Source organism: Camelus bactrianus, chromosome 32 (assembly GCF_048773025.1).
Source record: "Camelus bactrianus isolate YW-2024 breed Bactrian camel chromosome 32, ASM4877302v1, whole genome shotgun sequence".
Taxonomy (NCBI): domain Eukaryota; kingdom Metazoa; phylum Chordata; class Mammalia; order Artiodactyla; family Camelidae; genus Camelus; species Camelus bactrianus.
The window spans coordinates 6,768,389-6,794,816 of record NC_133570.1 but is presented as its reverse complement, the minus strand read 5'-3'; the positions used below and the strand labels follow the sequence as shown (position 1 = coordinate 6,794,816).

The window sequence follows — 26,428 nt, the reverse complement described above, 5'->3', positions numbered from 1 at the left end:
TAAATAATGGCTAAAACTGTAACCAAAACTGCTCTACCACAGAAGCACGCTGAATTCTTTTTTCCCAATAGCATCCTGGGGTGCTAGCTTCTATTCTGTTTGCTTACCACCTTTCTGCTTGGGTACTTTGAATTCAGAAGCACAGCCTGCTGAGAGCAGCAATGGGATCCCAGCACAGCTCACAGGCAGATGGGCATTCATACCATATCCAATGAGGGGGCGCCAAAACCCCATGTGAACGCAACCCCAGGGACCAGCAGGAAGGACAATCCTGGGCCATGGTCTCTTATGATTTCAAATTCCACTAATGCACTGAGGACTGAACTTGGTAAGGGAAGGAAGAGAAAGAGGCCCTCATAATAGTTTTCTCAGCCCCATCAGAGGTGGATGTCAGTGCAACAGGGAACAGAGTGCCTAGGACTGCTTTATACAGTTCATTCCCTCCGGGTACATCTTCCCAAAAGGTTATTCACTTCTGGGAGGAAAGGATTAGAGTTGCCTTGGGGGAGGGTATAGCTCAGTGGTAGGGCGCACAAGGTCCTGGGTTCAATCCCCAGCACCTCCATTAAAAATAAATACGTAAAAACCTAATCACACTCCCTCAAAAAATAAAACAGAGTTGCCATGTAGGAGACAGAAAACAAAATGGAGACCTCATTCTTGCTCTATCCAAGGACACTGATGATTTCTTTTCTTACTCCCATACAGTTAGGAATATAAGGAATGTTAATTTAAAACCACAAAGACAGAAAAGAAAAAGTACCCCACTTTAATCTTTTCTCAGAGTTTATTTCTCAACCTTCTTGAACGCAGCTTACAGAGTCTCCTATGTTAACTATAATGCACAGAAAGTAACCAAGACATGAGAGGCTGAAGGGACACTCGAAAATATCCTATTTTGACAACACAGCAAAAACGGTCTATTTAGAAATAAATCGATGACATGCAAAAGGCCGGTTACCTGGGCGTGCTGGCTGTTAGGTGGGAATCGCTCCTTCAAGTGCTTTAACACCTCCGAAGCTGCAGCAAAGCAGCCCTGAAATAGAAACACGATCTGTTCAGCACACCTGTGCCGACACCACACCTGCCCCACCACTCTCGGGACGTCAATGTGACACCTGGTCCGGGTGCACCCTGGAAGGGACTAGCAGACTGTCAGATACCAAAGAGCCTTTTTTTTTTTTTAGGTTCTAATGTATCTCACTTGTTCATTTAAAAAAAATTTTTTAACTACACATGTAATACATGTTCACTCTAGAAAAAAAACTTACAAAATACATGTGAACAAGAAAAAGACAAGTAACTTTAGATCTCACCAAAGATAATCATGGTAATGTTTTGGCACATACCCTCCCAAAATTCTCTCATGCACATAAATATAAAACATACAAGTATTCTGAAAATAGGTATACATACCATTTTTGTAAAGTGCCTATAACACTGTTTACCACCTGGTAGGCACTCAATAAATATTCTATGAATGACTGAATCTTTCCAGTGTCAACAAATACAAATCTATATACATCATAGTATTTAATGAGGTAAATAAATTATGGTCCATCAAAATAACCTCCAAGTGTAGGGCATTTTGGTTGTTTCCAATTTTTTTCCATGTTAAAAATGCTAGAGTGATTATCTTGGCGCATATATCTTTGCATACTTGTCCAATTATTTCCTTAGGATAAAACCTTAGAAGTAGAATTGCTAGGCCAAACAGTAGGCACTTGTAAGCTCTTTGATACATATATTACTAAGTTATCAACCAGAAACGTACCAAATATTTCATATTAGCACTCTACACCTTTCTTCTCCTGCAATATTTAAGCATCTTAACCTATTTGTTTGGTGAAACTGGGATTTAACTGCATTAATTTGAATTTCTTTTTTTTCTTCAAAAAAATTTCTTTTATTTTTGGGGGAGGTAATTAGGTTTGTTTGTTTGTTTCTTTGTTTCTTTGTTTTAATGGAGGTACTGGGGATTGAACCCAGGACTTCATGCATGCTAAACACACGCTCTACCACTGAACTATACCCTCCCCCCTTGAATTTCTTCAATGACTGGATTGAAATTTTTTCATGTTTTATAGTCATTTATGTTTTTTCCAGTGAATACATGTCCAAGTCTTTTTTACACTTTTATATTGCTGGAATGTTTATCTTAGCTTTTCAATTTGTCCCAATCCTTTGATTAGGTAATATATCTCCTGTCTCTACAGAAGCTCTGTTAAACTACAAGTGAACTTTCATTTGAAGTGAATTAAGTAGAAAAGTACACTGAATTAAAATAAGAGATCATTCATCTTTTTATTCTTGTGATTTTAACTGGCCAGTCTCACCAATTATTTTCATGGGCTCCACAAGGAGTTGGGTATGTGGACCCAGACAGGCTGCCAAACCTTCGGGTGAAGTGGAGAGAATGGTGCACACATGGAAGTACTCCCCGAAAACATTCCCATTATGACCGGCTCTGTCCCAAGGCTGGGAGAGGAATGTGACATGAATGAACTAGAATTACACAGAAAGAGCGAAGGGGGCCGGCTCTCTCTGTATTTCCTTTGTGTTGCAGGAGGAAGGTCAGGAACAGCAGTTCAGACCCCACAACTTGCTTACAGGTTCACCCACGCCCCAGTCACTGCCATAGCGAAGTGCAGCGTCCACCTGACTTGGAGATCAATTTCAGGACACAGTTTGAAGCACGCACAAAGGAAATAAAAGAGTAGATAGAAACTCATAATAAAACTGCCTTCTGCGCAGCTGGCCAAGCTTAATTTCACAGGTGCAAGTCTAACCTGTGTCATTAAAAGTGCGACAGTCATCGGCCCAGTGGGTTTATCTTCATGGTTGATGTCCTAACACTAGAAAGGTCTTCCTAAGGCAGGTTGAGGAAAGGTGGGGAAAGAGATTGAACTGAAATAAAGAGGCCACTGACTATCTTCTAGCTGAGCAATTAAAGGCGTCCTGACACCTTCGGAGCCCTGCAGAGCTGGGGTCAGCAGGTTTTTTGCATAAGACCAGAGATGAAGGGGGATGAAGGCAGAAAGGCTCATCCCGATGCAAAGAGCATGGATACTTTTCAGGCCTTACCTCCGGGAAAAATCACAGAACTATAACAAATGGCCTTGTAGAAAGTTTCGAGGCTAAAGAATTGAGCAAAAACCAAATTTTCGTAAAGTAGTTCTTCATTTCAGTAGAAAAGGAAATAATTTCTACCCTACATAACTCAAAGAGAACTGAAGGGAAGTTACTTCACTGTGTAAGGTTGGGGTTAGTGGGGAGAGTCCTACCTGAACAAGTCACACAGAGACACTTTAAATGGGGGACCTGCATGTGACTTATATCTCAATAAAGTTGTTGGGGAAAAAAGCCAACATGAGGTTCATACCAAATAAGTGAACTGGAATGTTTACTGAGTTACTTATTACAAACGCTCCACTTAAGCAAGGCACCGGCAGAAGAAAAGAAGTGATGTTAAGAAAGGTTCCAGTGCCATTATGAGGGGGGAAGAAAACCAAGAAAGTGATGAGTGTGCAACATTCCTGGAGGAAAGCAGGCAGCAAGAGCAGCTGGCCTGCTGTTTGATGTCAGAAAGCTTGGGTGATGCTTCCCAGGCACAGGAGGAAGGCAGCTGACAGAGGTGCAGGCAGAACCCCAGACGGAGCCCACCCGTCCCCTCTGTTTACACAGCCACTTAAAGGATTGTCAAATGCTAAAATATGTCTAGTGGAGAGAAGCATTTACAGACTTCTGAAAGGGGCGGAAACCACTCAAAGATCTTCAGGCTGCAGATCAGGAACATTGAGTGTTATGATGCAACCTAACAATTATTATTATGCCACAAAGAGGTGGAGAGAATAATACGATCAAGGAAATGCACTGAGAGCCAGGCAGTAGTCAGTGAGATAGAAGCCTTTAGCTAAGAGCTTTCCCTGACCTTTTTCCATGAAAGAAGATACTTTTGAGCAAAGGGGAAAGCAAGCCTAGAGCAGCCCGAGAGAGTCAATCCTGTGTGAAGAGAATCGTGTAAAATGACTTGGGCTGTGAGTCGGGGCTATGTCCGCCTCCCGCTGTCCTTCTTTCGAGTCAGGCAGACTAGGCTTGGAGACCTGACACTGAACTTGCTGGTGTGGGTACGGGACACAGCTCCCCAGAACTCAGTCTCTCTCCTGTGAGACAGAGATGATAACAAAGCTGACTTCATGGGGCGACTGGAAGGATTCAGGGAGATAATTCACATAAACCATGGAGCCCGGGGCCTGGCACAGAACAAAAGGCACAACCAACCTTAGCTACTGCCATTCGAGCTATACTCTTATTATGTTCTTCCCTTTCCCATAACATACACAGCTCTACTGCCTTAAGTTGCAAAGACTCCTCCTCATTTCTTATCCCATTTGTTACATGGAAATAGGTGACCTCTTATTTCCTTCCCTGACGTCTTTTCTCTGTGTGTATGGGGGGGGCAGTAACTAGGCTCATCTATTTGTTACTTTAGGTGGAGGTTCCGGGGATTGAACCCGGGACCTCGTGCATGGTAGGCATGCACTCTACCACTAAGCCATACCCTCCCCTCTTCTCTGATGTCAGAAGGGACCCCAAGTTCATCGAACTTTGCAGACTCCACACGTGCAGTCCATTTCCGCTGCTGGGATTTCACCCTTTCAGCCACCCGCATGCAACCAGACCAGCCCAAGACACGCCCAGTGCTTTCCCCAAGCACCATAGGAAAGAGACAGCGGAAGCACGCTGGCCCCGCCACCTGCCTACCTGCTCCGCGTGCAGCTCGGCGAGGTGGCAGAGTGCGACAGCAAACGACTCGGTGTTGTTCTGCTGCACGCCCGCGTTCACCGACTCCAGGCTGTTCATGCTTAGCAGCATCTGCGCTTGCTGCAGGGCCATGGTGCTGCGGGAGGGACCAACAGGAGCCCCCTCAGCCAGGAGCCCCGGCTGCCCCTCGGCCACACCCTACACTCACCCCCAGTGCAAACGGAAGGAAGTCGAGTCCACCTGCAGGCTCTGACTTCGTGTGAGCAGCTGCGTCCCAATGCCAGGTCTCCTGTCCTTAGGACAAGGAGAGCAGAAAAGCATCCTGGATGTGCAGCCCCAAAGGAATCACGTGGTGGTCACAGCGCAGTTGGGAGCTCCAAGCCCCAGACCCCACCGCCGCCTCTCATTCTCCCTGTGGTCACAGTGTGTTAATTAGTTTTCACGGGTAAATTCAGACCCGATGCCATCCTGGCACTGGCTGCTCTGGCAATGTTAGCAGCAGCCAGTGTCTGCAGCTGTTTCAGACCACATTGTGCCAAAAATTATTTCAAGTACAAACACAAGACTGTAAAATGGGCACTTCCTTTCATGACTGCATTCCTAGAAACAGCAGACTGTCTAGGTGAGAGGTGAGGTGGCAACGGGGCTCCAGGATTAACCATCTGGTTCAGAAGTTTTCTTCCAATCTACAGGAGGCTAACTGGGAACTACACACGAGGCTGGAGATAGTCCAGAGAACACACCCTGGTTAACTGGGAAGCAACTTTCTTTACACAACAGCTTTGGGGTTCAGGAGGTATTTAACTTGAGGGACTGCGGCCCACGTCTCCCGCGACGGGAAGAGAGTCCCCGTCTCAGAGCGCAGGGGCGAGGTGCTGGGAGTCAGAGGACCTGGGCTGGAGCCTGGGCTCTGTCACTTGCTGACTCACATGTGATCTGGGGCAGATCAGATGTGTGAACCTTGTCCTACGCATCCTAGAATGGAGCTCACCCCTCTGTTACCTCCCAGAGAAGTTGGGAGGGAGAAATTAAAATGGGGAGAGGGAAAAATCTTTGCAAAGTCTGTGTGAAGTAGAAATGTTTTAAAATTATAAAACATTTCCTTTAATCCCCTGCACGAACAACTTCCATCCGTTTGGCCTTCAGAGAAGCAGTTTGCCAGCTTCTGCTCATCTCCAGAAGGATTCACGCCCTCACACGGGACAGCTGGCTGGAAGACCCACCTGCGGCCATAGAGCCTCCAGATGGCCGTCTTCTGGGCGATGCTGATATCAATGAGCTCTGACAGGCTGTGTTTCCAGTGCAGCAGGTCCGAGTCCTTCAGGGCATCCATAAGTTTGTTTGCCGTCTTCCCAGCAAAAGCTCTCTGCTGAACTAGGGACTGTATTCCCAGGGAGGCGAGGTACTAAAGGGACAGACACACTCATGACTCAAGTTGGAGATTACATAACAGAATTTGTTCTGGCCTTCAGAAATCTGGCATATTTCACCTTTCAGCACATGCACAGTGACAGCACTATCTAAAAGGAAAGCTCCTATATCCTGATCCTCACCCATATGAGCTCTGTTCCTGAAAAATTAGGGATGGAGGAGAGGCTGATGGCACAGTGGGAGGTTAAATGGATCTGGACTTAATTCTGCCTCTGCCACTTCCTGTGTGACCTAAGGCCTGTCACTCAGCTTCTTAGACAAGCCACAGCTTCCTCATCTGTAAAATGGGCATCAAATCTACCATAAGGAATTATTTTAAGGGATTAAAATGAAATAGCGTATGTCAAACAGTGCTAGACACGTTATGCAGTAGAAGATTTTAAAAAGATGCTTGTTATGAACAAAATTATCTTTTCATTACCTTCTGGTATAATTTTCAAGGATGAAAGCTAAACCAAGTCCATTTATCCATAACAAAAATTGTGCTTAAGAAGTCTATCATTTATTTTAAGGAGCCACTTTTTGGTTATTATAATCAATTCTATATTTAAATTTCCTTTCCCAGAAATGAGTCAAATGGACAATTTAAAGATAAGAATAAGGTCCTTTGAGCAACAGTACTCTGGATTCTAGCAGTCACTAGTATTTCATGTGTAGAGAATATGCCTTTTCAATGCCGTCAGTATGTGTCACTGAGGAATAGAATTCAGGTCCTTCCCTGTTACTCAAAATGAAAAAGGACAAATCTGCCTTTTGGGTTTACTGGTTCCTGGCTTTGTTTATTATTTAAAACAAAGATCAGCAAACTTGTTCTATAAAGGGCCAGATAGTAAATAATTTAGGTTTTGCAGGTCACATTCGGTCTATGTCACATACCCTTCTTTGGTTTCTTTCCCCCAACTATTTAAAAATGTAACACCCATTCTTAGCTTTAAGGCCATACGGAAGCAGGCAGTGAGCCAGGGCTGGTCCAGGGGCTGCAGAGTTTGCCGATCTCTGGTTTAACAAACAAGCCTTTCCCCAAATTTTCCTAAGTATGTGGAAGTCAGTGTTGATTAATAAACTAAACAAAGATCTCATCAAATTGATAAATGGAACTTTCACAGATGTTATTAGGATAAAGGGAGCAGAGAGATTTTAGTGGTTTGATTAATAATTAAGGTCATATGAAACTACTGAGAATAAAACCACACCATTTGTTTAAACAATCTCACAAAAAGATGAGTCTTACCGGTAATCCAAAATGTACAGCTTTCTTCACCGAGTGTTCTAGCAGAACATAGCTATCAGATCTCTTCTGCCCCAGCACATAAAGCCAGCTCTGGCAAGAGAAACCATCAAAATGTATCATAACAATGATAATGGCTAATGTTCTACTGGAAAGATCAGCATGGTTCTAAGAACAAGTTAACAAGGGTCAAAATAACTCCTCTAAAATACGCTTTCACAAGTGATGAACCTAAATGAAACCCATCAAACACATTAAAACCATCAGACTGAAATAAATAAGCCACTGATCTTTTTCACCTCTGAGAGCAGTGAGTGACAGGCATTCCAGAAAAAAAGCATGGAACCCCCATATGGTCTGTAATTGAGAAAGTGAAATTCTCAGGTGGTTGCTGACTTCTGTGTTCTGCTTGTGCTTGGTAATCATGCTTTGACAGGACAAGGTCTTACCCATTTACCAGGTACTGCAAACACCTTTTGTTAATGCCGATGTTGAATGCAGTAGTTCTGCATGGCAAGTTGCATTAAAATGTATAGGCAAGAAATGCCCCCAAAGTAAAATGGAAATCAAGAATAAAGAAAGATAAATAAATATGAGTTGCCTTTCCTGAATATCCCTGACCATCCAACTAGTTTCCCATCACTGCTCTGGACCTGCCAACTACAAAACAACCCAATTCAAATGGGACCTTCCTAAGGCCGACTCGCCCCAGGGGCAGAACTTCCAAGACAGGAGGTGGCCTCACCAAGCAATGCTGGAGACACACATGATCGTTGGACTCCTGGGCAATCCGAATCGCCTCCTGCAGGGCAAGCTCTGCCTGTTGACTAACGACAGACTGAACGTTAACATCCCATTAACAACCACAAACATGTGCAAACAACGGTAACAGGAAGTCATCTGTACGGTAATTCATCCACATGCAGGCCTCTGGGTTGGAAGGTGAAACCCTGGGCTCAGTCCCTCAGGGGCATTCCCCTCCCTCAGCGGCCAGTGGAGACACCAAACATGTCCCTTCCAAGGTAGACTTCTACTAAAAGAAGCATGAAAGAATGGCTCTTCTTGATCCCAGCTCCTAAGATCTTTATTTTAGTTGTCTACTGCTGAGGGGAGGGACAAAGGGAGGATACAAGATTTTACTTTTCATTGCCTTCCCTTCTCCACTATTTGAATTTTTTTCTTAAACTATGGCATTTGATACTTTTATAATTTTCTTCAAAACTAACTAGTTTTCAAAACTATTTTGAGGATTTTCACTTCTGAGATTTATCTTTTCTGCTCATGTGGTTCCTCTCCATCTGGGATGTCTCCCCTAACCGCTCAGCTTCTATGGAAATTCAGCCAACTATTCTTGGCCCCAATGGGCCCTCACTTCTGAAAACACCCATAGGAATGCTATCTGGACCCACCTTGCAGTGCTTAATTAAATACTACTGTTTATCACCTTCTATTTATTTAATTGGTGTTAGTTTCAGTTCTTCAACCTGTAGAGGGCACAGGCAAGGTCTTACACTTTGGGTTTCCCAGGGGCGAGTCACAGAAGTTCTGTAAATGCTGGATCACTGAGGATCTCAAAATAGAGTCAGAAATTTTACGGGTGTCACTTATTTAAGGAAAAATTTATGTAATAAATTTTCTTTCAATATGAGAACAGACACACATAATTAATTTTAACAGGGGAGAGCTGAATTGTTCCTCAATAACCACCTATTTGAATAAAGAAATCAGATAGATTTTTATCTATTTTACATTTCTTTTAGATCCCTTTGAATGCCGAGATGCACCAGAATATAAGCTATTTGAAGGCAGGAAGCGTATCTTCACACACAGGCCCTCAATAAATACCAGTTGACTTAACTTTGTTGACCAAATAAATGTTGTGTTTAGAAAATCTGATGACCAAATAAATAATGTTATGTTTAGAAAAAAAGCTTTTGGGAGAACTGTATAGATAGTATGCTAAAACAAGACTAAAGAAAGATTAGTTTTGTAGATTACCACCACAGAAACTTCAAGGAAGTCAGGCAAATCCTTGAAGGAACTATGGTTTCATACTGCTGCTAACTGGAAAAGCCTCTGACAAACATTTTCAGTAAAAGAGCAAGAGGCAAGCTGGTTATAATATCTGAAATGCACCAGCTGTGTACGGTTTACAAAATGCCAGAGCAGAAAGACCTATAATCTCTAAACAACAGTGTCCTATGTCATTCAGAGTAAAAGCCAAAGTCCTTACTGGGCCTATAGGACCCTAAATGCTTGACCCTGCCACCTCTAAGACCTCATTCTCCTCTATTCCCCACTGACTTACAGCACCCTAACCACACTACTTGCTCCTCCTCAAACATGCCAAGTAAACTCCTGCCTCAGGGCCTTTGCACTTGCTACCCTAGCTAATCAGAACATTTTTTCTCCAGATACAGGCACAGATGACTCACTCTCTCAGTTCCTCTAAATCCCTATTCAAATATTAAGTCAACAGAAGTTAAAGAGGGCTGAGCTGCTACCTTATTATTTAAACAGAGATTTACAAATTGAGGAGTAAGTGATCTGTGCATATATCCAGAAGAGTGTTACTTATGAAAACAACAGCACTCCCTGTCATCACTCTCCAATCCTTGTCCTGATCTATCGCTATCTGATATATTATAATTATGTTTAGCATTGTTTACTAGGTATTTCCCCCACTGCAAGCGCAATGAGAACAGGGTTCTTTTTTCCTCCTTTTTCATTGCTATATCCCCAGCACCTAGAACAGGGCCTCATACCCAGTAGATGCTCAATAAGCAACTGTAAAGATTTTCAAGAAATCTCCACAGTCCTATTAGCTAAATGATAAAGACTGACACGGGCCCATAGCTCCAGGACTAAAAGCAAAGAAGCCTGGACCTGAATGAATCAGGAAATAATTACCAATTCATTCCATACTAGCTGCCTGTCCATTGATAACATTGTAAATATACAGCAATTCCATACATCAACCTATTATTTGTATATAGAAAGCTGTATATGAATTTCCAAACCCTAGAGCAAACTACGTAACACAGAAATAGGTATTGGTATACATCACAAATGGCGCTATCAGGAGCACATAGAACATGAAAGGGCCTGATCAAAGAGGTTATTAAAGCTGAGCAGACAAAAAGAAATTGAGTATTAAAAGATAATATGGAATCTCACAAATTCATGGAGCTTATAGTAGTAGCCTTAGACATTTTTTGGTTCAAGTATCAATCTGATGCCTGAATTCCCTTAATGTGAACTGCAGGTGTGAACACTCTGATGACACCTTTCTCAGAGGGCTCTATGCAGGGAACCCTGCTCCTTATAATGAGCAGAAACGTTTTGCCCTTTAACTTGCATTCACCAGCTCTCAGTCTTCTCTGGTAGTCACATCCTCGGTCAGTCGAAGCCCTTTTAACAAGACCTTCACTACAGGAAGATGTCAAACACGTTTTTGGCTAAATCATTTCTTTTCCAGGCTAAACATTCTCACATTCTTTCCACATTGTTTATATGACATGGCTTTGAATGCCTCCAGTGAGACTGTCCCCCACACAAGCTCCAGCTTGTCTAGGTCCCTTTTAAAATGTGACAACCAGAAGTTAATAGAATTTTCTGGCTGTTGCCTGGGCCACAGAGCAAGGGGTAGAAGTCTCAATTCTTGAACTTTGGACTCTATACTTCCATAAATACAATCCAGTCTCTATTCAAAGATGCCTGTGTCAGAAACTACAATTTTTTAAATGGGAAAAAGCCACAGAGGAGGTAGAGAGACCCTTTCAATGAGTAATTTCCTATCTTTTCACCATTATTCACATTTTTTCATTGTTTCCAAAATAGCCTCCATATTTTGAAAGTTTTTATCTTCATAACTCTATTTACTAAATAACAGCTGATCGACTTTCCTATTTTTATTTATTAAGATCACAGGCATATCTTAGCAATTGCGTAAATCAGTGTCACCTCACTGAGCTGCCTGAATTCCAAACAAAAGCACCAACATGTGACTTTCAGTAAGCCATGCAGTCTTTTATCCAGTAAAGGCACAATTTCATTTTGGCTTTTTGAAATACTGAAAATAACTTTTACATCCCCATTATTACCTCCGAAAAATCCTGTTGGGAATCTCTGGCCTAATGACCTAATTTCCTTTCAATTCAATGGCTGTTGTTCTTAGAAGTAATGAAGGAGGCCAAGAACTTGACTGTAATGCTAAATAGTGACACCAGGGAGCAGACTCTTCAGGCAGTAGGTTTTCTTGTCCAGTGCAAAAAGCCTCCTTGGGAAGTTACTGATGAGTCCAGGTTGAACAGTCTCTTTCTTTTCTCCTTCTTCCTCTTCTTCTTCTTCTTTTTTTTTTTTTTTTTTTTTAATACAGCATATTTTAAAAGATACATCTCGCTTAACATTTGAGAGAGAATTTCTTCAATTTCTGCGTGGACAAAACTCTATAAACTTACTAGTGGCCAAAGCGGCAGTGCAGGGCGGCCAGGTTCAGGGCTGCGTATCTCAAGCTCCGGCCGTAGCCCTCTTCCCCGTTACTTTTGCTTTCGGCTCCAGTAAGAATCAGGCGGTCAAAATAATGAAGGAGGCTGTGTGTGGAACTGAAAACATCCTGGACCCGGAGGTTGTTTAAGTAGCTGAGATAATGCTAAAACAAGAAACAATAAACATATTGTAAATGTTCTGCTTCCCCTTACGTAACATTAATTGGAGAGGTCCGACCGCTGGCTGCAAACACCCGTGTGGCCCCTACCCTTCTAACAAGATGGTGATAGCCTAGCTTAATCCTAGCCCCACAGGAAGGATAAAATAGGCTTAACATACCTGAGTTGGTTTCCCCAGAAGGAGTCCCCAAATGAAAAAGGGAGCTCCATTAGTACTTGTGTGGGAGTTTTATTCTAAATATTCACCCACTATGCCACTGGTTGTATCAGGAATGGGTGATATGTGGGGATGGAGGGGGAACTATCCAGCTCAGGTATTAAGAGATACTATGAGTGTAAAACTAAAGACCATAAAACCTGAATTCATATGAAAGTTATAAAATTAATTTTTCTAAATGTCCAAGTTAAGTGGTAGAGTGCGTGCTTAGCACGCATGAGGTCCTGGGTTCAATCCCCAGTACCTCTGTTAAAAATAAACAAACAAATAAATCAACCTAATTACCCACCCCTCAAAACAAAACAAAAAATACCCAAATCCAAGTTAAAACACAGTGAGACTTTCACTAGTTTACTAGTGAAATTTTAGAAATTAACTATCTTCTATTTTGACACCATTTTCATTTTGTTTGATTCACTGAATTAAACTTCCTTCCAACAGGCAGATCCCAGTTACTAAGGAGCAAAGAAAACATAGTTCTACATGTGCATAAAGTCAGATGGCAAATCCAGGTACTACTAAGAAAATTCTCAGGATAAAAATTCAATAAGGAATGGAATTATTTTACCTTAAAAAAAAACCCCAACAACAGAAAACAGTGACAAAAGAGGAGGAAGGAAAAGAATTTTTAAGCCTCAGAGAGATGATGAATGAAAGAGAGCATCATTAGATTGAAGAAATCCCTACTGGCCCAGGAGGTGGGCGGAGGGGGGTAAGCGTTGCAACCTAGGCTGAGCTGTTTACTTGCCAACAATGTGATTTGTTTCCAAGAACTGGGGTCAATGAAGCAAACCTCAATAGGAAGAGCCGTCTTGTCCCTCTTTCCAACTTAGCAACAAATTCTGGAAAAGACTCACCGCTTCAGCAAAATCAGGATTAAATTTCAACAAGTTGTTCAATTCTTTCTGTAAAGAAGCTGGAGTGAGGGCTTTGGTCTCATCATTCTTTAACAAAGAAGCCTGAAATTTTAAAATGACAACTCAGTAGAAAGTAATGGTCAGTAAACATACGGCAGTGAGTACGAAACAGCATCATCTGATTACTTTCTTTTCTGCATCTACGCTCTCCTCCTGACCATGCAGAACACTGTTTCCTCTTCCTGGAACTCTGAGCCTCCAAGGCACTACTCCCCATCCACATACTCTTCCATGCAAACTCCTGCTCAGCCTTCAGGGCCCAATTTAGACTTCAGTCAGCTGCTTCTGCCACCTTCTATACCAGGTGAGGTCCCATAAGCACCTACATGCTCCCACAAGCCTCTGCACCAACCCTTCCTGCAGTACTTTTCAAATTATATGACAAGTGCCAGTCTGACCCCACCCCCAGACCGTAAGCACCTTCAAGGCAGGAAGTGTGTATCTCCAGCCAGGCAGAGGGCCTTTCAGCGCACACCTCCCTACTCCTGGCTATTTGTTTCACATGGAGGGTTCCAGGAACAATTATATAAAATATGTAGTTTACATAGAAAACTAATCCCAAATTACTTATTAGTACTTAACTGGGTTATAGACTCTTCGATTTTATGCAGACAAATTTTTCTTTGTAAGTAATAATTTTAAATTCCATTTTAATTCATTATATCATTACAGAAGATTCCAAAAATATGGAAAAGCATACAGAAGAAAACAAAAATCACCCATAATTCTTCCACCCCAAAATAACACAATTTTTATATAAGTGTAGCAAGCTTTTGCCACAGTCTTTTATCTGTGTGTGGGTGTTTATATACATATATATATATATATATATATATATATATATATATGTATATACACACACCTATGTATGTCTATGTGTTTACACATATATATACACACACAGAAAGTTAGAATATACCATTTACTATCCGCTCTTTTCATTTAATAATATATTATAAACTTTGTTTCATCATCAAATAGTCTTTGCAAATACAATTTTTAAAGCAAAAGTATTAACCCTTTGTCATATGTATTGAAAATCCTTTTTCCCATTTTATTCTGTGGTAATTTTGTTAGAACATGTACTGACATGCAGATGTTTTTAATTTTTATGCTGAAAAATCAAATGATCTTCTCTTACATGTTTTCTTCCCCAGCTTTTATGTTTGGACAGTCTTTCTCCACCCAGAGATCAGTTAAAAGTTAATATATAGTTCCTTCTAATCTAATTATAACTTTAAATGTTTACATTTAAGCCCTTAATCCGTCTATAAAGTACTGAGGTACAAAGATGAGGTGAGGATCCAGTTATATTTGCTCCTCTGTGGTTAACTGATTGTCTCGACAGGTTTTTCTAATCTGTTTCAAGTTCACCTGCAAGGGTGATTCCACCACCTACATCTAGATCTAAATATCACATCTTTCAGCAGAAAGAAAATTAATAACGAAATTAGGGAAAACTAGAAAAGTAGAGCAAAAATAAAAATTCTATGCTGAAAATAACACGGGAGGAAAACGTTCAGCTTATGTTACTGAAAAAAATGAAAAAGTATGGCTCAAAAACACTACTAGTAAGTGTCTTGGGTAAAGTGTACTGAGGTCTGCAACTTGAAATGTATCAAAAGAACGTACCTGGCAAACAAAGCAAAATATTAATTGTAGGATCTAGATGATGGACAGATAGGTCTTCACTGTACAATGCTTTCAATTTTTATTTGTTTGAAAATGTCCATGATAAAATGTTAGGAAAAGGGAGGTCAGTCTTCTAAATCATGTTTTGGGGCTGTGTTAGTCACACATCATTACTGAATGAACCTGCATTACGACTCAAGTAGAGAAATAAAGTCACACAGAAAACAGGAAGGGACATACAGCTATGGCTGTGCTGTTACTTTAGAAAAAAGGCCACAAGTAAATGATGATGTGTGTCACCAATACACCTACGTACATACAAACAGATGTCATGGCACACAATGTCACAGGGTATTAGAAACAATTACAGAACTAACATACCTGCTGAGAAAGAAAAAATTCTGCTTGTTTTTGGGACAGAGGCCCACTGCAAGATACCTCCTCTTCTCTGGAAAAAAAAAAAAATAAGAATAATAAAGAACTACACAAAAGTGAAAACAGTAATGCTTACCAAGTCAATTCGATTCTTCATCAGAAAAGTTTAAGAACTTCTGAAATGAATTCTCCTGTCTCAGGAATAGAAAAGACATACTTAAAAAGTGATGCTGAATGACCTGCCGAAGTTCACACAATAGAACCATGGACAGATGCAGGTCTCAGCTCTAGACAGCCCCAGCAGGGGCTTTCTAAAGTGCAAGTCTACCATCCCTGATTTAAAGTCCTCCTATGGTATCCCATCACCTCCCAGAATAAAGTCCACACTGCTCAGCAGGGCAGGTGCAATGCTTCCTGGGTGGTCCTGCTCTCTCCTCTGCCTTCTCTCCCTCACCTACACCCCCGCCCCGATGAACTCCTTACAGTCTCCTATCATGCCAAGATGCCCCTCCATCTGCAGGGCCCACTATCCCATCTACTGTTGGACTGGTTGTACCATCTGTCACTCAAAAATACCTCAAGTGTCATACCCTCCAAGAACTTCTCCTGACATCTCTCATTTGAGCCCCCACTGTCTCCTAGCGACACTTATGCCAGCACCTAGCATTGCCACGCTTGGCTGTCCTTACTCGTGTTTGTATGTGAACACCTAGACCATGTCCAGGCACACAACAGGCAGAGTCTGGGAAATGAATGAATGAAAAGTTTCTAAGTCCTTGCCACAGATGTCAGAGGGTGCTATATTCAAGAGCAAGAAAAAGAGGCTTCATCCAAGAAATAACCATTTGCCTAGAAGTTTAGATCACACAGAACCAATAAACAAGAAATATACTGATATCAATCTAGACTTGAGAAATGTAGACAATATAAAACTGTCTTATTTTGGGAGAAAAGTATGAATAATACCCTTTTGCCACCTGACACTGAAGAAACAGCTTCTCTACATAGGATTATAATATGTATAAAAATCAATATTTACTTATCAATATTTTTATAAGCACTGTGTGTAATACTACAGTTCTCAAACTGTTTCATGCAAACAATATGTAAAAAGGTATTCTGAAAGAAAAAAATACTTCTGAAGTTAAATCGCTTGTGGAAAGCTGTATATGCTCTCTTCCTTGGAGATTCACGGTACCTACCAGAGAAATCCACAGAGAGACACTTCACTCACTTTTATTTAAGGACCATTTGCCAAACTCATTTGAACAAAGAAGTCTTTCCTCTCTCAAGAAGCACTAGTGGGGAAGGGTGCGGAGGGTACAGCTCAGCAGTAGAGCACATGCTTAGCATGCACGAGGTCCTGGGTTCAATCCCCAGTGTCTCCATTCAAAAAAAAAAACAACTTTAAAAAATACGTTAAAAAATATTAAAAAAAAAAAAAAAAAGCACTAGCGTTCCATAGAAACCACTTTGGGAAGAGCTGCTCTAATACTCTCTTGGTTTCATTTCTGATACAAGGCAGCTATCAGATTCTGCAAGGATGGGAGCTGCCAAGGACCAGCCCCAGCCCAGCTTCACAAAGATCAGGGAAACAACAGTGACCTAGAGGGAAATGGAAAAAAAATTCACAGGCCAAGTTCTCAAGTGGAAGACAGCTAAGTGTCTGCGCAATAAGAAGCCCTTTTCTCTTAACATATGCCTCAAAGAAAGTAAGCCCAAGGCTTGAAATAAACAAGGCTGCACACAAAAGGCTAGAGACAAGTGAGAATCTGAACGGAACGGTTCTCGCCAGTCCTGGTCCCATCCTCCTCCAAAGTCCGTGGTGTCACTGTTACCAAATTATTTACTTAAATCCTTTCCCCAAAACACAGATTTGAGGTCGCTTATAATAAAGCACACAAGAACAATAAAGTTAATAAAACAGAAAGAGAAAACCAGAATCAAGCAAAGAGTAATTGCTATAAATGAAGGGAAATACATTTGCTATAAACAAAGATCAAATTTGGCTCTGGCTTCTGTGGTGGCAACAGTGGCCCATGTGAACGAGCCTGGGAAGAGCAAGTAAAAATACCACGGTCCAGACCATCCTTGTCCCGACTCCTCCTTTGCTTCCTCAGGGCCTCAAATACATGCCAGAGAAAGTAACTCTTAAAAAGCCACAAAGGCATTCAGTCTGGGGCGGGGTGGGCACTCATTTAGGAAAAGGACTCAAGTACACCTTCGTCACCTGGTTCCAGTGTTAGAGAGCTCCTCCCGGTTATTCTGCATCCTTGTGTCCCCATCATTCCTTCCCTGCACTGACGCTCTCTGAAATCACACTACTCAGTAATTTAGTTACCTCTCTCTTACCCACCCCTCCCCACATCACTCCACCAGAACAGGGCTTTCTCCTCTTTCCAGACAGCACAGCACATGTGCCTGGCAGACCAGAAGCAGAAGCACTGATAAGTATCTGCTGAATAAATTAACGAACTTGGGAGATTTATATTAAGCCAAAGGCAAGTGAATAAATGCCAGGGAATGTCTAGATTTGTTCGGTCCTTTCAGAAGCACAGAGAAGCTGGTCCAACAGCTTGCAGACGAGCAGCCTCCACTGCGAACTCACGTGGTGTAACCCTAGAAGCCCCTCTCTTATTGCAAGAAACAAATGCTGTCCTGTAGCAACAGCAAGTAAATGAAAAGCTGAAGCTAAATTTCAAGGCTTCAATTTATTCTGTAACTGAGTTTTTTTTTTTTTAAAACAGGAGTACTGGGGATTGGACCCAGGACCTCATGCATGCTAAGCACGTGATCCACCGCTGAACTATACCGTCCCCTCTATAACTGGATTTTCTAAAAAAAACCACCTGATAAACATTTGCTCACTGACTATTTACTCCCTCCCTTCTTAATTAAGAGGTGGGTTCCCATTTTCAAATAGGAATAATTTCATTGTAGGAGGGGAGATTTGCAAGCTATTCAATATTCCTCTGGACTTTCTAAATTTAATACAAATTTCTAGGGCAAGAAAAATAATTTCCCTGAAGAGATCTAAAAACATTCCAATAACAAAAAAGAGAAAAAAGAAAGAAAAGAAAGAAAATGAAAGGGCTAAAGCAAGAAGCATTAGAAAACATTAGAAAAGAACACAAAAAGAAAAAAATGAAATTTTCCTTTTTAAAAGAATCAAGAAATGTTTTTATATTCATATTATAAAATTCAAAAAATGCTATAACAAGTAAAATCATTTCTTTTGGACAAAGAATTATAATACTTAATTACAATAACATTTAAATAATGTATTTCTTTCACTTCACTGGTGAAATTCAGTTTACTAAATGCACATCATTTTCTGAAACCGTACACCTTAACAGGAGACCTACTGTATTACACACAAATGAATACTTAAAATAGGATAAAACCAAAATGATGTGGTTAGACCTAATTAAAACAGATTAATTTAGGAGAAAGTCAAACCAAAATAAGAAAAATCTGAATTTTAAGACTTCTGAAGAATTGACATTGTGCTACTTTAAGCAGATGAAGTAGCTGGAACAAAGATTACACTGTTGCCTGGAAGCCTTCCTTAGGTGACTTAAAAGAGAAATCAGAGGAGAGCAAATGTTTGTTGAATGTTTACTATATACCAGGCACACTTTATATATACACTATATAAACACTTTATATAGATTTATCATTTAATTTTCACAACCCTCTGAGGCGACAGGAGTCCCATCATGCAATGAGAAAACTGAAGCACAGAGGGGTGACTTGTCTCACAGGGACTACGTGGAGGGGCCAGAATTGAAATCCAGTGGGTCCAACTTCAGAGCCAGACTCTTAACCCTACAAGGCGCTGCCTTCCACTAGATGAGAAGCATCTGTGAGCAACTTGGAGTTTGGGAAGTCCTTACTGGTACTAACTTTCTTGCTTCCAGAAAATGCTGATCAAATCACATAACTGTACACTGGCCACTCACAGGAACTGCCAGGAAGCATGTTCCGGCTACACACACCATCGCCCCCCACCTGCCAAGGGGGCTAGCCAGCCGACTGAGGGCAGGTGGGCTAACCTCTCCCAGAGCTCTGAGTACACTCTCCCTTGTAGTGATCTGATCCCCGTCAGTCCTCCTCACCAGCCTGTGGGCTCCCTGAGATCAGGGAATACGAAACACACACACACACAGTTATATGTTTTTCCCTCTAAGTACAAGCAGTCTATCTGGGAGGTGATCCCAGGTAACAGTCGGGGAGAGGAGGTGTGGGACAGCGAAGGGAGAGAAGCCACTACAAAGCGTTTTATGGGACCAGTCACCAGTGTGGACGACGGACTACATGTTTTGGTTCTCTGCATTCTTTCACCCAACATATATTCAGACATTACAAGCAACGTGCCAAGGAAAATGAAGTGAAGTATGACAGAGAAGGGTCTCAGCTCTCGAAGGGGTGCAAAGGCAGATATAAACGAGTAAGCAAAATAACACAAAAAGTTAGTGAGTGAGGAGAGCTGTGAAGGAAACAAAGAAGCTGGAAGTATTCAGGATGGAGGTTACTCCAGATCCGTGGTCAGGGAAGGCCTGTGGGAGGACATGGGAGCTGAGAGCTGGGTGTTGAAAGGGAGAAAGTGAGGTGAGAGGCCGGGGCAGAGCATGCCCGGCAAGCTGAGGCTGACCTCAGCTCAGAGAATTCAAGAAACTGAAAGCAAGCGGGAGCAGGCGGACTCTGACAAGGAAGGGAGAGCATGGAGAAGAGGTGGGGAAGATGACGGGGCCAGATCAGGTGGGCACCGAGGCCATGGGAGTGGATTTCTGTCTAAATTCCAAGGATAGTCAAGGAGGGTTGGGGACATAAAAACACAGAATGTGACTTATGCTTGTAAAGGTTCCCCTGGATGCTGCGTGAAAAACCGAATGCAAGGAAATGAGTAGAGAGACAAGGAAGCCAGTCAGGAGGCCAGAGCAGTCATCCAGGAAAGAGATTCGGTGCTCAGACCACGGGAAGCAATGGTGATGGAGAGAAGGGAGCTAATTCCGACTGTATCTCGGAGGCAGGACTGACCAGATCTGCTGAAAGATCAGCTGCCAGGGTGAAGGAGAGGGAGGCCCCTAGGAGGAGCCTCGGTTTTGAACCTGAACAATTAGGTGAGCAGTGGTACCACATCCCCAGGGCTTAAATTTCTGTAGGCGTTCAATCAATTTTCAGTGAACTAATCAATTCTTAATTCACTCTGATGTAATGAACACTACCACTCAGAGTCCCAGCACAAAGTGAATGGCATATTCAAATGAGGGTAACTTGAGAAGAGTTTAATAAAGGACTGCTTAGAAAAATAGGGGCAGGAGCTGGAGGAGCCATAAGGGGTAACAGTCCCCAGGACTGGTAACAGTGAGGCCCCGAGGCACCTTACACACCAGGCTGGGGAAACCTTCCCTGTCGCTGGGCCCCTGAGGTCTGCAGAGCAGGCCACCTGTGACCCTATCATGAGCCCACCATGACCCCAAAGGAAGGGAGCCAGTGAATCAACACCCTGCCCTTACTCTTCCCCTCTGGATCTCCCACCAGCACCGCCCAATCAGAAATCAGAGGGCAGGGAGTCCACTGACGCAGCCTGCAAGGGTCAGCTTCCTGGATCTGGAGGGATGAAGAGATGACAGCTAGAACGTGACCTGGGGTGAGTGAGGATTCACTGCACCTGTGACAATGCCATTTCATAGGAAAGGGATCCCTGCCGGAAAAACCCAAGTTACCTTATGGATACATCAAGTTCTTCCTTCTCCATTTTCCTTTCGCCCTCCTCTCTGCTGGCCAGTTCCATATCAGCGTCCTCCACCGTCTTTTTCTCACCGTTCTGGAAGTACTGCTGAAGGGCAGTGTACAGTTTAAACACTTGACTGAAAGAAAGTTTACTGTAGGCCAAGATCATGTGACGCAGAAATAAACCTACAAGATGAGACACAGACAAGGTGAAAGCGTTAACGTGAAATGCAGGCTACACAAAGTCGATGAGTATTTGTTGCAATTCTTCCTTCAAAATAATCCAAAAAAAGGCACTTGCGGTTGCCGTTCCCTCCACCGGGAGTGTTCTTTCCCCACCTTTACAAAGCTGGCTTTCTCTTTATGTTAAAGGCTCAGTCCTCCCACCCGCACCCCACTCTTTATCCATCCAATATATTTTTTCATGACTGTCATACCTATCTGAACGTATCTGATTTGTTTACTTCTTACTGTTTGCCTGCCCCTCCCCACACAACCACAAGGACGGGACCTCCGTAAGGGGAAGGCCCATGTTTATCTTAAAGTCCAGAGCCTGGCACATGGAGGATCCATAAAGAACTGATGGTGAATATTGCACACAACCGCCATGAACAAAAAGCCAGAAGGACGGAGCATGGTTAAAAAGCTAACAGAAAAGCACCAGGAAATTTCATGCATACCCTTGCCTTATAAACTGTATCAATACTATTCTCCTATTTACCTCTCTTCATAAAAGTTTAGTTGGTGACCCTGACTTAGAGCCATACAATGCAGACAAGTGATCAGAGGACAGGGAGAAAGAGCTGAGAAACCCTAAGGGGTTCCATGACCAGGCTAACACTTTGATGACAGCAGGCAAGCAGAAGATGCTTTTCCACAAGACAATGGTTTAAACATAGATCAAAATGACAAGGCAATAAATATAAACTAAAACATGTCCAACATCCCTACTGCATCTGTTCAGAGCAGAGTAACAACAGACGTGATCTGGAGAGCCGGTCACTTCCGTGAAAATGTTCTCTGCTCTCCTTAGAAGAACTTCATACCTACTACACTCGTTTTGTGAACCTCTGGTTCAGTTCCAGAAAAAGAATCTGAAAGGTCATCAAAAAATTGTTCCATATCCTTCAGTTCGCCTTCAGCCATCAGTTTGATTCTGAATAAGAAAATTGAGGTGCATGTTTTAGGAAGGCCTTTTCAACATCTTCCCACATTGCATATTCCACAATTATCTAACATAAATCTATTTTAAAAACAATTCAGATTCATATAAAATGGTGGCACAAAAAACAAATTTGACAATCCAAAGTGTCACTCTCATATTCTGAAAAGTATAACTGGTGATGTTTGCTTGATTACAAAATTTCTCAAAGTAACCTATCAGCCAGTAAAAATGGAATTCACTGCATCAACGATAAAGAACAAGGTAGATCCATATAGAATAAAAAAATGTGAAGCAGTATGCTTACTGTTATCCATTTTTCAAAATACATAAATTAAGGTACTTAGGGAAACAACTTAGCAAATAAAGATACCCTTTTTTAAGGAATTAATCACCATATGCCCTTTTCGAATTTTCATCTACTTTGACATCTTTTCATACATACAGAAGAAAAGGAAGCTTACCTGATTTGTACTGAATTTGCCAGCTGAGGACAAGATTCTTCAATTAACTTATAAAGTTTAGACAGTGTAATATCGGGGCCCTGGGTAAAGGAGAGAGAGATGAAGGTTACAGAAAGATTTTAAAGAGCTGGAGACTGATAAAGAGCTGCAAACATGAATTCACCTATTAATCTCTCTGCCTTAATAATCACTTCAAACATAAAATCTCAAATCAGGAAGGGGAAAAAACCTATCTACATAAAACATTAAAGTAACATTTCACATTTACATAGCATTCTCTTTTAGTTGTAGGAATGATTTTAAATGGAAAAAAAAAAAAAAAAAGCACAGAATCAGTAGTCTGAGGAATCGCCCAGTTCCTTCTTCCTTAGTTTTGTAAGAACACGGCGAAGTCACAGCCTCCCTGAGCCCTAGTTTCCTTTATCAGGAAGATAATAATCTCCCCTGTGTGTGGAAGATTAAGTAAAATAATTCAAAGTATTTTGTAACCTGGAGAACACTATACAAACATAGGTGTCCTGTTTTTCATAAACACAATTTCATTTGATCCCTCCCTAAATGCAGGCAAGGTAGGCAGTCATACCATGTGCCCAAGTCCATAAAAGGTACCATTTGAGACAGACAGGATGCAACTTCAGCTATCAAGACAATTACACCCTAGCCGAGGTTTAAAACTAAACACTGAATATTTTTTGGAGAGTAAGTTGACAGTACATACATCAATTTTAGATACGGATAACCCAGCAATCCCACCGCTGGGGAAGGTATGTTCGGCATGCATTGTTTGAAATGAAGAAAAACTAAAAAAGACCTGTTAAGGCCATCAATAAAGAGTTCACTTATAATTCATAAATTTAAATATTAATTAAAATTATGTTTCTTTTCTTATTGTGGAATACAATGCAGCCATTAAAAAGAATGAAGTAGATCTACTCAAATACGCTGACGTGGAAAGATGTCCAAGACTTGTTAAGTGGAAGGAATAATCAGTAGAATAGAAGTAGTATTTAGGTTAAAAAAAAGGGGAGGGGCAAAATTAAATTAAAACACATGTATATATAGTTATAACCATAATGCATCCACTTAATCTGTCTATATACACATATAGCAAAAGGTCTAGAAAGATCCATTCTGACCTGTTACTCAATAAACAGTTGAATGAATGAACATTAACATGACAAGCTGAGAGGGAAGAGGACTAGAGGGCATGCAGAAGTGCCAAAGCCTTCCACTCCACCAATTTTATTATCATTTGAAGTTTTTACAATGAATCTTTGTGTATCAGCTAAGTAGTTAGAAATTAGCTAATTTTTAAAGCCAAACAGTAAGTAAATAAGTAAAGGTTGGAACTCTGCTAGATAAATTCTATATACACATTGATTAAAACCATACAGTAGTTGGCCAGGCAAAGAATCAGAAGGAGAATCCAAGACACAAAAACTAGCAAGCACAGGGGGAGGGTATAGCTCAATGGTAGAGCTCATGCTTAGCATGCACCAGGTCCTGGGTTTAATCCCCAGCACCGCCATTAATTAACAAACAAACCAACCAACCTGATTACCTCCCCCCACCAAAACAAAACAAAACAAAAACCAGCAAGCGCAAAGGTAGAAAAGTGTACGAGTTAAGACACCAGGATTACTGTTGTTTTTTTTTTTCCTAGTCTCTATCAAATTTTTTAGCACTTTTATTTGAATAATGGGGAACTGGACTTATAATAGTAATGTGCTGCGAGTTATACAGACCCTACATTCCTTTTATTTAACTAACTGGGCAAGTCATCTAACCTGTCTTCAGTACCCCTTCTTCCCCCTTACTCCCAAAAAAGATGATGGATTGAAAAAAACCAGCCCTTTATAAACTATATTGAGCTGCAGAAATGCAACTGTGGGTACTAATTTTACTAGGTTGACCTCTTCAGATACCATAATTTGGGGGCTCAGGACCCCAGATACTTGTTTCTACCTCTGCTGTTCCTCAACAGAAAATTGCTGGTCCTTCAAACGCCAGCTTAACACTATATGTCCCCTAAAAAATCCTCCCAATTCACATGTGTACACCCACCCACCACAAGGAGGGCATATCACACTTCAGTCAGTCCAGATACGACTTACGACGGGGTTACATCAGCATAAATCCATCATAAGCTGAAAATACTGTAAGTCAAAACTGCATTAAATACACCTAACAGACTGACCATCATAGCTTAGCATCACCTACCTTAAACATACTCAGTACACTTATTTCAGCCTACAGTTGGGCAAAAATCATCTAACACAAAACTTTTAAAAATTCTATTTTATAATGAAGTGTTGACTATCCCATGTAATTTACTGAATACTGTACTGAAAGTGAAAAACAGAATGGCTGCACCGGTACAGAATGCTTGTACATGTATCAGTTCGGTACCCTCGTGATCACATGGCTGACTGGGAGCCCCAGCCTGCTGCCCAGCATCATGAGGGAGTACCATACTGCATATCGCTAGACTAGGAAAAGATCAAAATTTAAAACTGGAAGTAAGGTTTCAGTTGAATGAGAATTGCTTTCGCCATCATCCTTGAAGTTGAAAAATCGTAAAATTGTAGGTCAAGCCATGCTAAGTGGGGGAGCTGTCTGTATGTATTCAGGCCCTGTACCAGGCTCTGGGGATCCAAGGGAGACCTCAAGGAGGTTACAGTCCGGTAGGAGAGCGAGACATCACTTATATACTCACACAAATAAATGGAAAAACCCCAATTGATATAGGGAAAGTACACGCCCTAACCCGGTAATCCTCATTCTAACGAGACTATATTAAAATGAAAATAGCAAACACTGATTGGACATTTACTATGTGCCACACACTGTAAAGTGCTTCCGTGGAATTCCTAACTTAATACAGCAATCTCATGACAGTTTCTATTATTGTTCCCATTTTACAGACAGCAGAGAACTGAATAGGTTATGGAACTTGCCCATGTCGCACAGACAGTACGGCATGGAGCTACCTCAGTCTGCAAAATGAAATAAAATATGTAAAGTGCTTAGTAGACAGTAAGTGTTCAGTCAGTGTTGGCTGTTACTTTTATGTCATGACTACTACTTATTATGGTCCTCTAGGGTACAGAGCCTGTATGATTCATCTGTCTCCAACACTCAGGCCTATGTGCAGCCCCAGTCTACAGAAGACGGAGGATCTGAGAATATAACTCTTTCCCCAGTCACTCAGCTAATAAATGCTGGAGCCAAATATAAACCTGCAAAAAAAAAAAAAAAAAAAAAAAAGCTTGTAAAGAGCCTGGCCCATAGTAAGCACTCATTAAGTGTTAGCTGGTAGCATGAACTATATTTTTTTTGAGGTCCTACAGGGCAGAGAGTGTCCGATGAACTCCCGTGCCCCCAGGCCCAGGGAGATGCCCGGAACAAAGCAGGTGCTCAGTACACGTTTGCTGAATGAGCGGGAGCCGACGGGGGCCCCTCACCTGCAGCAGCGGCAGGAGCAGCTGGTTGAGCCTCCGCCGCTCCATGAGGCTGACGGCGCCCTCGCCCGTGCGGCCCATCTCGTTCAGCAGCACCAGAACCGCTATCTTATACGGCGTCACCCAGTCCTTGATACCGAACACGTTGGCGTGCACCACCCCATTGGTCATCATGGGGTTGAAGTAGAGGCTCTCGTGGACGCTGGCCATGGCTCCCCCTGACTAAATCCAGGATTCCGGTTGCACACGGCGGGCGGGTTCCCCCGAGGGGCACGCCGCAACGCGCTCTACGCCTCCTCCCGCCCTCACCGTATCCCAGGAAACCAGCTTCCTCGCGCTCGCGGCACACCATCGGCCAATCAGAGCAACCAGAC

General features: G+C 41.9%; 1 protein-coding gene and 1 non-coding gene across 2 annotated transcripts in view; both read right to left on the bottom strand.

Annotated features, from left to right (window-relative positions):
• ANAPC5 (anaphase promoting complex subunit 5) overlaps nucleotides 1-26,373 on the bottom strand; it is a 34,308-nt gene extending 7,935 nt beyond the window's left edge. Inside the window, exons 1-12 of the mRNA XM_010969665.3 lie at nucleotides 26,058-26,373; nucleotides 22,594-22,673; nucleotides 22,014-22,123; nucleotides 20,961-21,153; nucleotides 15,238-15,304; nucleotides 13,165-13,266; nucleotides 11,884-12,074; nucleotides 8,169-8,250; nucleotides 7,427-7,516; nucleotides 5,988-6,169; nucleotides 4,765-4,900; nucleotides 962-1,036 (exon numbers count right to left, since the gene is read on the bottom strand). Of these exons, the coding sequence (XP_010967967.1) occupies nucleotides 962-1,036; nucleotides 4,765-4,900; nucleotides 5,988-6,169; nucleotides 7,427-7,516; nucleotides 8,169-8,250; nucleotides 11,884-12,074; nucleotides 13,165-13,266; nucleotides 15,238-15,304; nucleotides 20,961-21,153; nucleotides 22,014-22,123; nucleotides 22,594-22,673; nucleotides 26,058-26,264 (1,515 nt within the window). The 5' untranslated portion in view covers nucleotides 26,265-26,373. The remainder of the gene's footprint in view (nucleotides 1-961; nucleotides 1,037-4,764; nucleotides 4,901-5,987; nucleotides 6,170-7,426; nucleotides 7,517-8,168; nucleotides 8,251-11,883; nucleotides 12,075-13,164; nucleotides 13,267-15,237; nucleotides 15,305-20,960; nucleotides 21,154-22,013; nucleotides 22,124-22,593; nucleotides 22,674-26,057) is intronic.
• Nucleotides 4,494-4,566, bottom strand: TRNAG-ACC (transfer RNA glycine (anticodon ACC)). Its single transcript has one exon. It is a non-coding gene; the product is annotated as a tRNA-Gly (tRNA).
• Nucleotides 26,374-26,428: the final 55 nt, after the last annotated feature.